The sequence below is a fragment of the Benincasa hispida genome, chromosome 1 (assembly GCF_027475165.1).
Source record: "Benincasa hispida cultivar pf3 chromosome 1, pf3_genome.v1.1, whole genome shotgun sequence".
Lineage (NCBI taxonomy): Eukaryota > Viridiplantae > Streptophyta > Magnoliopsida > Cucurbitales > Cucurbitaceae > Benincasa > Benincasa hispida.
The window spans coordinates 36,349,987-36,364,483 of NC_143478.1; the positions used below are offsets into that span (position 1 = coordinate 36,349,987).

Here is a 14,497-nt window from a genome sequence, read left to right on the forward strand (position 1 = left end):
TAACATCTCACAAAATTTCAAAATCAAAATCTCTCCTTAAAATTTACCAAAATGATAAATGGCCCAATACCAAAGACGACTCAACAACTAACATACAACCTTATTAAAACATATAAGTTATAAGGTCTCATTGGTGCTTCCATTATTCCCTTCCTTTTTATTATGATATATATACCTTAACAAAATGAAGTTATTTTTTTTATGAGATAAACAAATGTCAAATAGTTGTCAAGAAGAGTAAGAGAGGAGAAAAAAATAGAAAAAGAAATAGAGAAATATTGTCATAGATTGAAATAGAGGATAGAGAATAAATGGAAGTTAAAATAGGGGAGAGAAGAAATGGAAGAGGAAGTTATCGTAGTGTAGATAAACGGTAAGAATATTTTCAACTTTTTTTAAAGTAAGAATACATATGCAACTTTTGAAAGCCTAGAGCTATTTTTGCAACGAAGTATTAATGGATTTAGTTCATATATTGACATTAAGGATATTTTTTAACTTTTCTTTTAGTTTAAAATGGTGTTTTTGATATTCAAACCTAATGGTAAGGATATTTAAGAGAAAACTCTTTTACTAAATTATTAAGAATCAATTGAAATTTCTTGTTCATATATTAACATTAAGGATATTTTTTAACTTTTCTTTTAGTTTAAATATTAGATCGAAACTTTTTGCCAAATTAGAAAAATACGCCTAAACATTAGAAACATAAACATGGTAATCATTAGTAGTAAATAGTAAAAGGAAAACTAGGATAGAACATGAATAATGAGAATTGTTTTGCAGATTAACTAACTAGTTCTTCTTCCTTGTGGGTCTCAATGACGACATTTGACTGAGGGTAAGCAACACAAGTTAGAACCCAACCTTCTTCAGCCTGATCGTCGTCGAGGAAGTTGCCATCTGACTGATCCACCTTCCCTTCTATTACTTTCCCTGCACAAGAAGAACAAGACCCTGCCCTACATGAATAAGGAAGATCAATTCCCAAATCATCTGCACGATCGAGAATGTATTCATCATCCGGGCAGCTGAACTCCTTCTCTCCTTCTGGTGTGATCAGCTTCACATTGTACTCTGCCATGGCAATCACACGCCCGCCTCGACTGCCCCCTTTCAGCCCAAACAGACCCTGGCTGAAGTTTGATGCCGAACGTAGCCTTGTCGCTGGCTGCTTCCGGAGGAAGGAGGTGTTCATCGTGGCGCCGGAAAGTGCTGGTATACTGGCCATTCTGCTGTTCTACCACTGCCTCAAGGTGCAAAGAGGAGATGTGGAATGGTTGATGGAGAGGAATTGGTTTATTAAAGATGGTGGGCTGCTTCTGAACCTAGAACAAGAGGAGGAGCCCACACCTACAGATAAGAAATGGCATGAAAGGCTGGCTAAAGCTAATGCTCTGTCCTTTATGAGATTAATAAAGGACAATGGAATGAGAGGCCATGGCTGCCACACGCTCCTCTACCTTCCAACAGAATCATATGGCCTTAATCTAATCTTCTACCTCTGTTTCCCTTCCAATAGAATCATATGGCCTCAATCCAATCTTCTACTTCCATTTCATTCAAACGGAATCCTTGGATTCGAGGCCTTTCATTCTTCTCTATTTCTTTCTTATTGTCTAGAAAGTAAACAATATACATTCGACTTTCTTTTTATTTTTTATTCAAGTCACAAAAATTTCAGTAATTTGGGATTCTTATTTTTTCTTCCTCCACACATCTACATCCCAAACTGCCAAACTCAAAATCATCCTAAAGCCGCTCTTACTCCTTCCTCCACCTTCAGTAACTTTTGAGTGCCAATCCATCAACTATAATTTTCAAACAGGCTTGCAGCAATTGTACGATAAAACCATAATATAGAAATAGACACCTTGGTCATTTCTTTCTGATGTGTGAAGACAAAAAAATATTATAAAAATGACATGGGTCTAACAATTTGGTCAACTTTTCTACATTATGAAAAGCAATCTCTCAAATTCTAAATCAAGATATTCAATTACAGCTTGGGCAAAACGCATCAATTACCAAAAAGAAAACATCTCAGGGCTAAGAGCATGTCCCCATCTCAAAATCTTTAATTTCTACAGGTATTACTGCGTTGCTAGGCCTCCCATGTGTTAAGGGCTTCTCAAAGTTATTGCCTCCACTATCAAAATGCCTCAAGGTAGCGTAGGTCTTTCGCTTCCAAAAATACCCCTAATCACATTTGATGTTTCTGTAGATCCTCCGTACGAACAAATTGGAACCCAGGTAACCAACAGCTCCTGCACAGTTCGAATTATAAGTCATAAGAAGAAAAGAAACAGAAACACAAAGATACAGAAATCAAAAGGTAGCAAGAAATTAGGCACTCAGATGAGCATCAGCACAGACAGAACTCAGAAAGACAGAACTCAGAAAGACAGCCTTCTTCATTTTCAAGTGTTGAAGATGCCACTTTTCACGTGCACAAGAAAACACTCTGTACAAACTTGAATATGTCAGTAAAATTGTAAAACTCACCGCAAAGAATTCCCAACCCAAGGCAGAACATCAAAGTGTATCCAAAGTAGAAGCTGGTTTGGAAAAAGCCAGACATCTTGGTCTTCACGTAGTAATAGTAAATCGAGTAGAAATACACATAGACAGCAGTTGAAGCAGCTGAGAAAAATGAAGTCCACTGCCAGTGATAGTTCTCGGCATTAAGCAAGAAATATGTTCCCACAATGGTCACGCAGACAGTAACAATAATGAGAATTAGAAAAACAAGCAGCATGAATCCATATACGTAGTACACCTGTGGAAAAGGGGACAACCAGTTACAGTCCAATCTAGTAAGTTGCTATGCCATATAGAACTTCTTGTTGGAATTCCCTGTATTGATTTTAAAACTTGAAACAAGTACATAATAGTTTTTCATCACAGGCTCATCCCATAAACTGCTTTAACCAGTAACCAATAATCATTTAAATGTTGTAAAGCCTAGTATACAGTGTACTGAAGCTTCGAACTACTACATTACCAGTTAACTACTTAAACTACATATCATCTTCAACAACCCAAACAAGAAACAAGAAGCAAGTAAATAGTACCTTGTAGTTCCAGAAGGACGTAAAGACAAAATACATCTCTATGAAAATACTACCAAAAGGCAGCAATCCTCCCATCATGGAGACAACAGATGGTGTGAGGTACCATTTCTTCTCAGGGATAGGACGAGGAATAGTCTTCACACGACATGGATTGTTAGGGGCACCACTCCAGTTTCGTCCAATAACCGTACCAAGAAGAGCCAAAGGAAAAGAAATGAAAGCCCAAATGACAAAGACCACAACCATCGTACCAAAAGGAATGGCTGCTAGAGACCCATAGAATATAGCGATAGTGTTCAAGATGAACCCAATTCCGAAGCACAAAAATGGAAATAGAGATGCTGTGAAGATCATTGATTTTATCCAGTTTTTACCTGTCACGATAACAACATCATAAGGTGCCAAAGAATTAAGCACCCATGTGCTGAAGCCGCTGAAAGAGATCTTTGAAAAGTACTAGTATTACAACCTCAAAGAAATATGTCAGGTAGTTTTACCAATCAACAAACAAACAAGAAAGTGGAGTCACTAAACTAGTAATAAATACTTACCCCCATTGCGTGAGTACATCCCAGCACTAACATAACCTGAAATGGATGACGTAAGAGCATAGCATACTATGAAAGTTGTGACAATTGCTCCTCTCCTGTATATAGAAAAAGCAACAGAAGTGTCACATGCAATCTTCCTCTTTAGTAATTAAATGATGAGCTCATAAGCATCCTGAGTTCATGTGGCATGATTACTCATTGACAAAATTTTCAAAACACTACAAAAAAAATTTACTTAAGAGTTTTGTTTGCTCACATGGCACCTTAATTTGAAATGACATAGATAACACTTCCATACAAAGGTTAGATTTCCCAACTTACCCAACATACAACATTCCAACAATTGCCAATAGGATGACAAGGAGAACAAGCAATGCGAGCTGAGCACCTGTACCAACAACAGCTGAAAGAATTACTAAGTTACGAGGAGGCCGAAAAACATCCCCATGCACAAGTTTCCAACCAGACTCTTCACTAACATCTCGCTCCTGAAAAAGAAGATAAAAGGGAGAAAAAGAAAACAAAAGGTCACAACATAGAGAAAACTGACAGTTGAAGACACTAGAACTTAAATTAGCATAGAATATGGTAGGGAAGAAAGTATAACCAGAGTTTCCAGATCATCATCTTCACGTGCATATTTAGCATAGTCATTTCTAAGAGTCCGCATCAATATCATAGAGACCAAACCAGTGAGGAAAATAACCATCATGAACGAATTGAAAATGGAGAACCAATGAATCTGCAAAGTTGCCAAATGCCAGATAATTATCTCAATATGGTATGTGAACACAGGCATGTAATTAAGAAACCACAAGAAGTTAAGAATTTACTAAGTTAGATGAAAGGAAGCATCTCTAGCTATAAAGCAAAAATATGAAAACACCACAAAAAGGGAGAGGAAGGATCATCTGTTACCTGATGCTCAAAGAATGGGTAGTCCAAATAAATATCAAATCGTCGAGCGAAAGTGACATTAGTAGGAATCCACTTCACAGTATATGTCAAGTCCAATGTCTTTCCAACTTCCAATGGCTTTAAGTTTTCTTGGGTGAGATTCACATGAATAATCTATAAGAATCACAATTTAGTTGTTAAATCATATCTATATTGAATGCCAAAACCCCAAAAGATTTTTTAAAAAAATAATAATAGATATGCAAATCATGAGGTGGGAAACAAAACCTGATCTTTATTATATTTGATGATGATATTCTTATGTGTGTAAAGGACATGCTTAACATTATTGCTATTCTTGTCAGGATGCAACTCACCAACAAAGCCTAAAATGAGAAGGGGGCCAATAAGCACCACTTAGGACCACCAAATTGTTCATTATTCAAGATATCAAACTAAAATATAATAAGATAAAGCACTTACCCCACAGAGGCAAATCATCTGAAGGTTATTCCCCATCCAGCATCATGAAATAAAACATCAGAAGAAGAAAGTATAGATGAGTAGGTCCATCAATAATTGTTTGTATAACCAGTAGACGAGTTAACAAAGAAATCCATAACGTCAGAAAACTGAATGTCAAAATTTCTGTTTTAAACTTCAATCCAGAATTGTTGTGTACAACAGTCACAGAGAGAAACTCATAAAAATACGAACATGTATCAAATATTTAATAATAGATTTGAAGCTGACAATGGAATTCCCTTCCCTTGAGATTTACAGGTCATACAAGAAAAGAAAAGACAAGCATATAAATTATGCAAATTCTTTTTCCGATCAAGAGAAACATGAACATTAACTAGATCCAAACAGTTCTAGTGTCTTCATGCATGGTCAGATTACCAGTCTTAAAACACTAGTCATAAAAGTACTTAAATATCACTTAACTTTATGAGGTTCTTAAAATTTTATTAATAGCCATTGTTTTAGATTATCGTGTCAAAGCTTTAATATTATGTAGACCCTTAAATCTTCTGGTGACAATCTGATCGAAGAATTCCAAATTTTTGTTCTGCATAATAAGTATTTCTTCAGTTTAAGATTCTTATATTTGAGCCCCCAGTTCCAAGTTTTTAATACAAGAACACTGTGTAGAACATACCCATGAAGAACTCAAACCAGTAACCATTCTCAATCGCATCCTTAAACTGCTTGACCTTGGGTTCATCAAGCTCCAGTTGACAAATAGCAGTCCTCTCCACATTTTCTGTAAAAAAGGAAAAAGTTTAGTGGTAACAGTTCGTCCACGATCACTACAAGACCTAAATTCAACCTTCCAACATGAAAAGAAGTTGACGTACTTTGGAACTTAATCTCAATTTGACTGTCAATAAGTTCGTTTCCTCCAAGGACCTCACCAAGACCACCCCATTTGTGACCAGATTGGCCAGATGGATGACAAAATGGAAGGCTGTAATAATTGTATGTTTCTTGTGGATTGTTGTACGGACCAACTTTATTCACCCATAGAGTTACTGACTCGTCTTGTTGATACTACAAGGAAAAATAGCGAAGTTGGAGCCATGGAAGAATAGCTTAATGCAAAAGTAAATAATATATAATTGGAAAGTGGGGAAGAAGCCATCCCAGATACAATCACAGTGTAACAACAATCATATCGTGGTTGAAAATTTGACCTAGACAAGTCATTAAATAATCGGAGACTATTTCAGATCTGGACAAAAATAGCTATAACTGATTATTGAAGTATATATAAAGGCAACATTTTTGTTTGATCCAAGACTACAATTACCATGCGTGCAACAGCAAAATAAAGTGACTAGAGAAATAACACAAAATGATTAATATATCACAAAAGATATCCAAGCTGATAGAGCAATTAATCTTTCTTGGAGGCAGATAGCCAGACACCGTGCAGATTCTCATTACAATAGTGGGTAGATACTCCCCATAGAACAGTATTGCCAATGTAAGTACGGATACAACCATGAGCAAGAAACACAATGATAGTTCTCCTATTCATCAGGGTCAAAGCACATAGGTCACGCCTCAATAAGTCGGATTGGTAGCCTTCCGTCCAGATTTAATGTCAATGGGTCGTCGATCAGCAATCAGCTAGAGACTTTTAATTCATATCGAGACATTTTTTCTGGTCATATAACACTTAAAAAGAAAGCCCTAGTACAAGAAGCATGAACTTCATTATCCCATCGAATTAAGATAATTGAGAATCAAAGAGCACCCCGGGTCACGACGAGCATAAAATATAGTGATACGCCCAAGATCCTTTTCGGACATGAAAGACTGTCAATACAAAAAATATAGCATACGTACAACCCCAGACGAGAATGAGATCTAATAACCTTTGGCATCATCCACACTCCACTGAAACGAACATCCAGCGAAATTCATGAAGTTCTTGAGCTTAAGAATATAAAATAACCAGACATGGTATCCAAAATCCCCCTCCCCCATCCCATCCCCAAGCATCCAAGTCCAAGAAATATCAATTTCTACAACCACTAAGCCAGAATCCCAGATCTAAAACAACGTGTGACTCCACAGATCTGGGTCAATTTAAAAGAAGATAGCAAGATCTAACAATTCCGGCTAAAAGATTCAGTAAAGACACCAAAACATTGCCGCGTAAACTAATTAACATCTCCATTTTCGACTTTCTTGCGAGTTGGAGGGGGGGGTGGAGAGATCAGGAAGAAAGAAAGGTGTACCTTGTGATCGGACTCGGAAGCGAGGACTGTGGAGAGTGAGGAAATGAGGAGGGAGGCGAAGAAGAAGGTGACGGAGGTGGATCGGACGGTGGAGGACATGGCGATCACCGGCGAAGGTCGAGCTGAATTGGGCGGTCGAGATGGCCTTCTTTTTCCACTACCTGGATTTCTTCGTTTTTTCAAGGCGATGCGTTTAAAAACTCCGATTCTCTGCATTTTGCTCGACCATGGAGTACAAAGTGGGCCACCTCGGCCCAATCAGTCCGACAATTTACATTTAAATTGGGCCTGGATTTTCGGAATCGGGTCATGAAAAAATATATATATCTCGTCCCAATATTCATAGAGTTTTCTCTTTTTTTAAAAAAAATACTATTTTAGTCTCTAAATTTTGAACAATATATGGATTTGGTCATTGAGTTTTTAAAATATACCTCTTTAATCTTTTAAAAGGTATTTGATTCGAGGGGTTAGGATTCGATGGGTTAGGCAACCTAAGTAAAAACCTTATTTGGGGCAATGATCTAAAAAGCTCAATTGTTTTCTTACACTTTAAATAGTAAAAACTATTCAACCTATTGGTTACCATTTTTTTCTTTTTTTCTTTTTTTAGTTTAATCTACGAAATTCACTGGTAAACTTTGAGTACAACTTTCGATGGCCGCTGAAGCCAACCTCCAACGATCGTGTCGCCGAACATTTTTTTTCTAAGTCATTTTAAAGAGGCCGTTAGTTTGATTACAAAAGTGTTTTTTTTTTAAAATACACTTTCTCTTTCTTCTAATTATTTTTTTCATTTGGAGTTTTATTTTTATTATTATTGTTATTAGATTATCTTTTTAAAATTCTCACTCTTTATTTCTTTGTTTAAAATTAATGTTCGCTTCATTTTAGGATATTTCATTTATTTCTATTTTTCTTAGCTCAAAAGGATCCTCATCTATTGAGATCTCGAGTATATGTAAGCAATATAGTGGGGGTAGATCGTGCATGGTGGTTGTTGGGCTCAGCTAGCTCCCTTGTAATCTTTTCTCTTACTTTCCCATCTTTGTTTCGTAAATCTTCTAAATCCTCCTATTTTTTCTAAATCTTATGGAGGAATTTGACCAGTTTCAGGCTCACCTTCTTTCTGTTTTCTTCTCCTCTCTTGTTTAAGTTGTCGTTCTTCCTTGTCGATATCTACAAAATTTTGAAGTTTAAGACCTCCAGAAGAACAGGTCAGACACAACAAGAAACTCATGCACACAAAATTGAATTCAACAAACAATTGCTAAGATTCTCCAACAACGATGCAATAATTGGGTACTCGACTAATTGGGTACACTATAGTCCATATTAATTAAGCAACCGCATTAAGAAAGGTAATCTAGCTAAGTCGATTTAATAACCCGGATAGCCTGAATTACTAATCTATTTGTTCTTGAAGTTGGCTAATCATACCATGTTTATGAAAAGATTATTCTAAACAACGTGATTCACATCCAAGCATGTTTTAACCCTTGACCTTTGAGATTAAAAATACATTAGAGGATTCCTATTAGAAACTAAAGAATTAATGTGAATTGACAAAAAATCAATAAATTAAATGCATAGAAATCCATACATCAGTCAAGAATAAGAATTATCAACAAGCATACATCATATAATTGAAATTTCAAGTCTTACTACCAACAGATAATGGGTTTCAATCCTACCTTAAGCTAGAGAATATTACCTTAGCCACATATAGTTCCAAGAATCTTCAATCCATTGTTAAGAAATTACAAGGAAATATAAAAGAGAGGTGATTGAGAGAGGGAAAATGAAGAGAGAATGCAGGTGGTCTGGATTTTGGGTGAATTTCGTGCATATAAACTGACCTAAAATTCGAGCAAAATTTATATATAGGTTGAGCTTAGCAAAGCTGGACCGAGTGTAGCGACGCTACTATTGTAGCATAGGCCTTAGGCGTTGCTACACTGCTCATTATGCTCTCCAATTCGTCAGGCACGCACATAGAGTTGTTTTTTGGTCAAAGTTTGTGGCATAGCTACGCTCCATGAAACTGATACTCTTGTCTTCCAGTAGAACGCTACGCTCAATTAGATGGTTGTTACGCTCGACGATGGCATTTTCGTAATTTTAGCTTATTTGATTGATGGATGCTTTTGGAGCTCCATTTGAACATGTTTTAATCCGGATCCTACTCCGTTGGTCCGTTCCACCTCCTAGATGCTCGAAAAATACAAAAATAAATAATAAAATGATAGAACCAAAGAATGAGCATAGATTAAACTAAGAAAAATAACTTTTTTTAAGGAGCTATTAGGAGGTTATGGTAATTTCACAATTAGATGGAAAAAATGTATTTTTTATAAATTAAAAAAATGTTTTTTAATAATAATAATAATATTATTATTATATGGGTCATTAAAAAGGGGTCAGAGGATGAGATGACCAAGAATTGGGGGGAAGAAAAAAGAAATTTACCCTTGTGCATGCATATTGACCTTTCGTTCTCACTCTTCTTTGTCTCGCTATCTCACCCTCTATTTGTGAAGCGGAGTTATTTTTAATAACTTTCTCGACCCCCTCTCTCATAAAAACGTTAAAGCACAGATAGTGGTATGCATCTTCAACTGCTTTATCTTCGTTCATTGTCTCTTTGCAATAAATCTATGTGTTTTTTCCTCTCAAAATAAAGCTTTCCCTTCATCACCAGAAGTAATCAATAGAAGCTCACACACTCTCAGTTAGTTCTCATCTTTGAGAATAACAAGGAATAAATTGTGGTGGTGTCATTTTGGTTCACTGTATATTGTATTAGTGTTACCGAGTTTGGTAGATCAATAAGGTGAAATTTGTGTGTGCTATGAACGGGAGAGGAAGCAAGAAGACAATGTACTTTAAGGGCTAGTCCCCCAATCCTTCTATCATCTATGTAAATCTCTGTAGATATTGCATGCTTAATTATTTTAGTTTATTAAAGTCTTTGTCCCTCTATATCTCATGTCTTGTAAAACAAAAGCGGGACACGACGACAGTCAATTGCTTCTGCCTCGGGGTATTCCAAACCCTTCAATTGGTATAGGGACCAAATCATATCTGTAATTTTCATTTTGAACATCAATTCAGAGTTGTTGGTGGGTGTATAATATGGATTTTGAATTTTGATGGTTTACTCATTGGATGTTTTGAAATTGGCATAATTTTTACTGTTTTATTTAATTTATTTGTAAGGGGCTTATGTGTTTTTGGGCATTTAATTCTTGCAATCGAGTTTTTATCCAGTCATTATCGTTCATTGAGAGTGTTCAACTTCAATTTGGAAAAATTTGGAGCAAGAATGGATGAACGGGCGAAGTAAATGAAGCTTTCTGCCCTAGAGCACAAGGCTCGAGAGTCGCGACACTCGCCTTACGCTGTAAGGCAAAAAGCCCAACGTCACTACGTGTCATGATCATGGTTGTCCAGGGTGTGTAGCCCATGGTCGCATATTCGCCTCCACCTTTGTTTACCATGCTTTCATCTTGTGTATTTCATTTTTTCTAGTTAGTTTGTTTTCTATGTACTTTTCTTAGTGTATGATTGGTCGCTTGTGTCCATATGCAAGTGTGTCAGATGTCTTTTTGTTCACAATACACTATATGCAAGTATCACCTTGAAGCCACAATGTTGTTGATCCATTTACAAAGGCTCTCGCAGCTAAAGTGTTTGAGGGTCACTTAGAGTGTCTAGGTCTACGAGGCAAGCCTTATCTAGTCTACAGCAAATGGGAGATTTTACTAGACGCATAATGTATGCCCAAGTTTCTTGTTTTCGTGTACTGTACACTATAATTTTACTTTGTACTTGTACACTCCACTGCTTTAAGACAAGTGGGGGATTGTCGAGGTTGATGTTATAAATCTCATGGTCTTGTAATCTGTAATTGTATCTGTACAAACTTATCATTTATCTAATAAAATAAGTTATCTTTCAATTGACATTTAGTTGCATTAACCCAAAAACCAATAAATTGATATGCAAGATTATTATATGTAATTTAAACATGTATGTGGAAACTGTTGGGTTATATATCCTAATACCCGTATATAAAAAATGTAAATAATTAACCATCATTGATAAAAAGTTATCGATGTTACTTCAATAAGTGTTATTGATTGCATTGTATTCATTTTGTCTTAATAACCTTAAATCCAATAAATTAACATTTTAGGATGTCTTATAAGTCTTGAAATATATGTGAAGACATACATAGATCAATATTCAAGATACGGCCTAAAAGGTTTATAATATAGGGATAAGGCTGAGTACCTTATCCTGGTGACACCGTGGATACGACCATTTTGTATTTGATACAAACACAATGATCCAACGCATTCATGTAGATGACATGTGAGTGGAGGTATCATATGTAGTAAATTTGCATAAGACTAGACCGCAAGATAGTAACCATTAGATGTAATTTCGTTACTAGTTAGGTTCCAATTCAATAGGATGATCTATGCAACTTAGTCTTAATTTCGAGTGTATTATGAACTCCTTTTCACGAGGGATGGTCCTTTAATTTCTATGAGTGAGAGTTCGACATGTCTACCATTTTAGGGACAAGACCGAGTGGGGAACTTATATCATAATAATACAAGGTGAATTTCACTATTTCTTGAGTTTAGAGTAAATAGATAAGTGTTTCCTTAAGTGGTGTTTTTGGGACTTGAACAAAGGGCCTCACCCTTTCACTAACTAAAAAATGGGTTTATGTTTAATGGTTGGACCATAAACAGATTGTTCAAGAGCACTGATACCTAAGGATACAAAGGCAACCTAAGGGTAAAACAGTAATTTGACCCAACTGGTATTACAGACACCCGTGAAGGACCAACGTGCTGTTATTGATCATATCCATGGACATGAAAATATATATGCAATGAGAATAGTACAGTTTGGGTTTTAGCGAGAGTGTACCCTCAGTTATCAAATATTTAATAATGTGGTAAATGAGTTTAGCCGATTAATTTCATATCGTTGGAGCTTCTGATCTGTAGGTTCATGAGGTCCCATTCTTAGTTCGTACAAGGAATTGAGGTAATTATATCTTGAATAGAGTTTGAAATGTTCATATTCACTTAAGGAAGTAGTATAATGTATAATGATACATTAAAATATAAAGTTTATATTTTAATTAAACTTTAAAATATAAATTTAATTTTGAATATGATTTAAAATTAGCCTATGAGATAGATAAATATTTGAAATAGTTAAAATAATAATTTAATATGAATTATATTCATATTAAAAATATAAGTTAAAATGAATGTGTATTATGTGCACATTAAAACCATAAGTTACGAGAGGAATACAATTGAATACGATTCACGTGTAGGTTAAACTAAATGATTTGATTTGATTTAACTTAATTGACTGAATTAAAACTATAGGACATGTGAGAGATGTTCATTTGTATATAATTTAAATGAAATCATTAATTATATTAAATTAACTAATTAAATTAATGATTTGATTTTATTAAATCAAATAAATAACTCCCACGTACGGGAGTTATCATAAACCTGGGATGACTCCCATGTTTTTCCTCTTTCTCCATTGGTTGAAAAGCCTACAAAAAGCATAAAAAAGGTAGATATTTTAAGAACGAGGTTATAAAAGGGAGTGTGGGGAAAAAATCCCTAAAAAAATGATATATTTTTTTCCTGCAATTTTGAGGTTGGTTTCCACAAACCAATAATCCAAATTCCCAGAGAATAAGGAGGTTCCCAATTGGTGGTGGTCGTGCATTCAATCCCAAGGAGAATCAATCCTTTCGTTTGAATCGTCAATGAAAGTAAGTGATTTTTTTTTTTTAATACTGAATTTTCGAATGCCTAACCTAAATTTTTACAGTAGGTTGAGATTTTTAGGTCTACGTGTTATTTTGTAATGTTTCCTAATGTACTAGTTTTTTTTTTAAAAAATCTAAACTAATTACGAGTTGGATCTTGTTTTTTTTTTCTTCTTTTCCCTGCATTGGGGCTTTTATCCCTACAAAAACATACAAGTGGACCATGGTTAAGTGATAACCTGAACATTCTATAGTAGATGGATAAGGCTAGATATCTTATCCTGGTGACACTATGATATGACCCGCTTTGTAGTTGTTACAATTGTTGCAAAGTGCTACAAATAATTTGATCCTAATTATTCACGTGGAGACATGTGAGTGTGGGTATCCTATACAAATAGTTTGTATAAGACCGAACCACAAAACGAATAGTCTCTATTTATAACACTGTTGCTATGATGGATTTACATTTCATCAGGATGACCGTAGGTGACTTGACTTGAATTTTAAGTGAGTTCTCTTGCCTGTGAGAGCAGTCTTTTAATTTGCATCGGTGAGAGTGACCATACTCACTGACTCATCAGGCCTACCATTTTAGAGATTCATCTGACCGGGGAGTTGGGAATACAACTACACGAGAAGGATTTCACTCGTTCCCTATTGTTAGTGCAAGTAGATAAATTGCTTCCTCAATGGCTGATTCTAGGGTTTGAATAATGTGACGCCACACCCTTTATTGGCCTGACAGTGGTTCGATTATTGCTGAACTACAATTAACTGTTTGTTAGAAAGATCACTGGTACTTAAGAAATTAGATGTAACTGCATGGGTAAAATAGTAATTTTAACCCAACCATACCTACAAGCGATTTGTGAAGGTTCAACGCGTTGTTGATTGGTCGTATCCAATGAACACAAAAATATAAATATAGTACGAATAGTGCAATTGTCGGTCTTTGGTGGTATCTCCTTACCTAGATATGAAATAACATATATTCAGAACTATGGTAATGTTAAACCAACAATAAGCTTATGTTAAGGAATGTGTACAAATAAATCTTGGGGAAATCATAGTAGAGAGTACTTCACAACACAATTTTCATTGGATTTCATCTTTTTCTTGTAGAAACTAACCTTATCATTCAATGCAGTCTTTGGGACATCGAGTGTCCTCCCCGAAATAATTGTACCCCAATATAGACTGTTGTAATACTCTGTGTCCTCAACGTCCTTAAATAGTCTACATCTAATTACACTTGTTTACTTGTTCTTTCCTATCATTGCAATCTTTGTGTAGTACACCGAGGTGATCTTTACAACGTCGTCATCATTTTCGAACTCTAACTTCTCATATTCCTTTTCTACTAATTTACGTGGAACGAGTCTGAAGTCGAGCAATTACCAA

The 14,497-nt window shown here is 35.5% G+C and overlaps 2 protein-coding genes across 2 annotated transcripts; both read right to left on the reverse strand.

Annotated features, from left to right (window-relative positions):
• Nucleotides 1-700: 700 nt before the first annotated feature.
• Nucleotides 701-1,231, reverse strand: LOC120081114 (ferredoxin-A-like). The gene has a single exon (XM_039035789.2). It carries the CDS (start codon nucleotides 1,229-1,231, stop codon nucleotides 788-790), a length of 444 nt encoding a protein of 147 aa, XP_038891717.1. The 3' UTR covers nucleotides 701-787.
• TMN1 (transmembrane nine 1) lies at nucleotides 701-7,562 on the reverse strand. The gene is made up of 12 exons (XM_039035783.2): nucleotides 7,273-7,562; nucleotides 5,884-6,076; nucleotides 5,685-5,789; nucleotides 5,006-5,023; nucleotides 4,811-4,908; nucleotides 4,544-4,696; nucleotides 4,233-4,367; nucleotides 3,947-4,113; nucleotides 3,626-3,720; nucleotides 3,075-3,448; nucleotides 2,506-2,779; nucleotides 701-2,267 (listed from the first exon to the last, which is right to left on the reverse strand). Exons 1-12 carry the CDS (start codon nucleotides 7,486-7,488, stop codon nucleotides 2,200-2,202), a joined length of 1,896 nt encoding a protein of 631 aa, XP_038891711.1. The 5' UTR covers nucleotides 7,489-7,562; the 3' UTR covers nucleotides 701-2,199.
• Nucleotides 7,563-14,497: the final 6,935 nt, after the last annotated feature.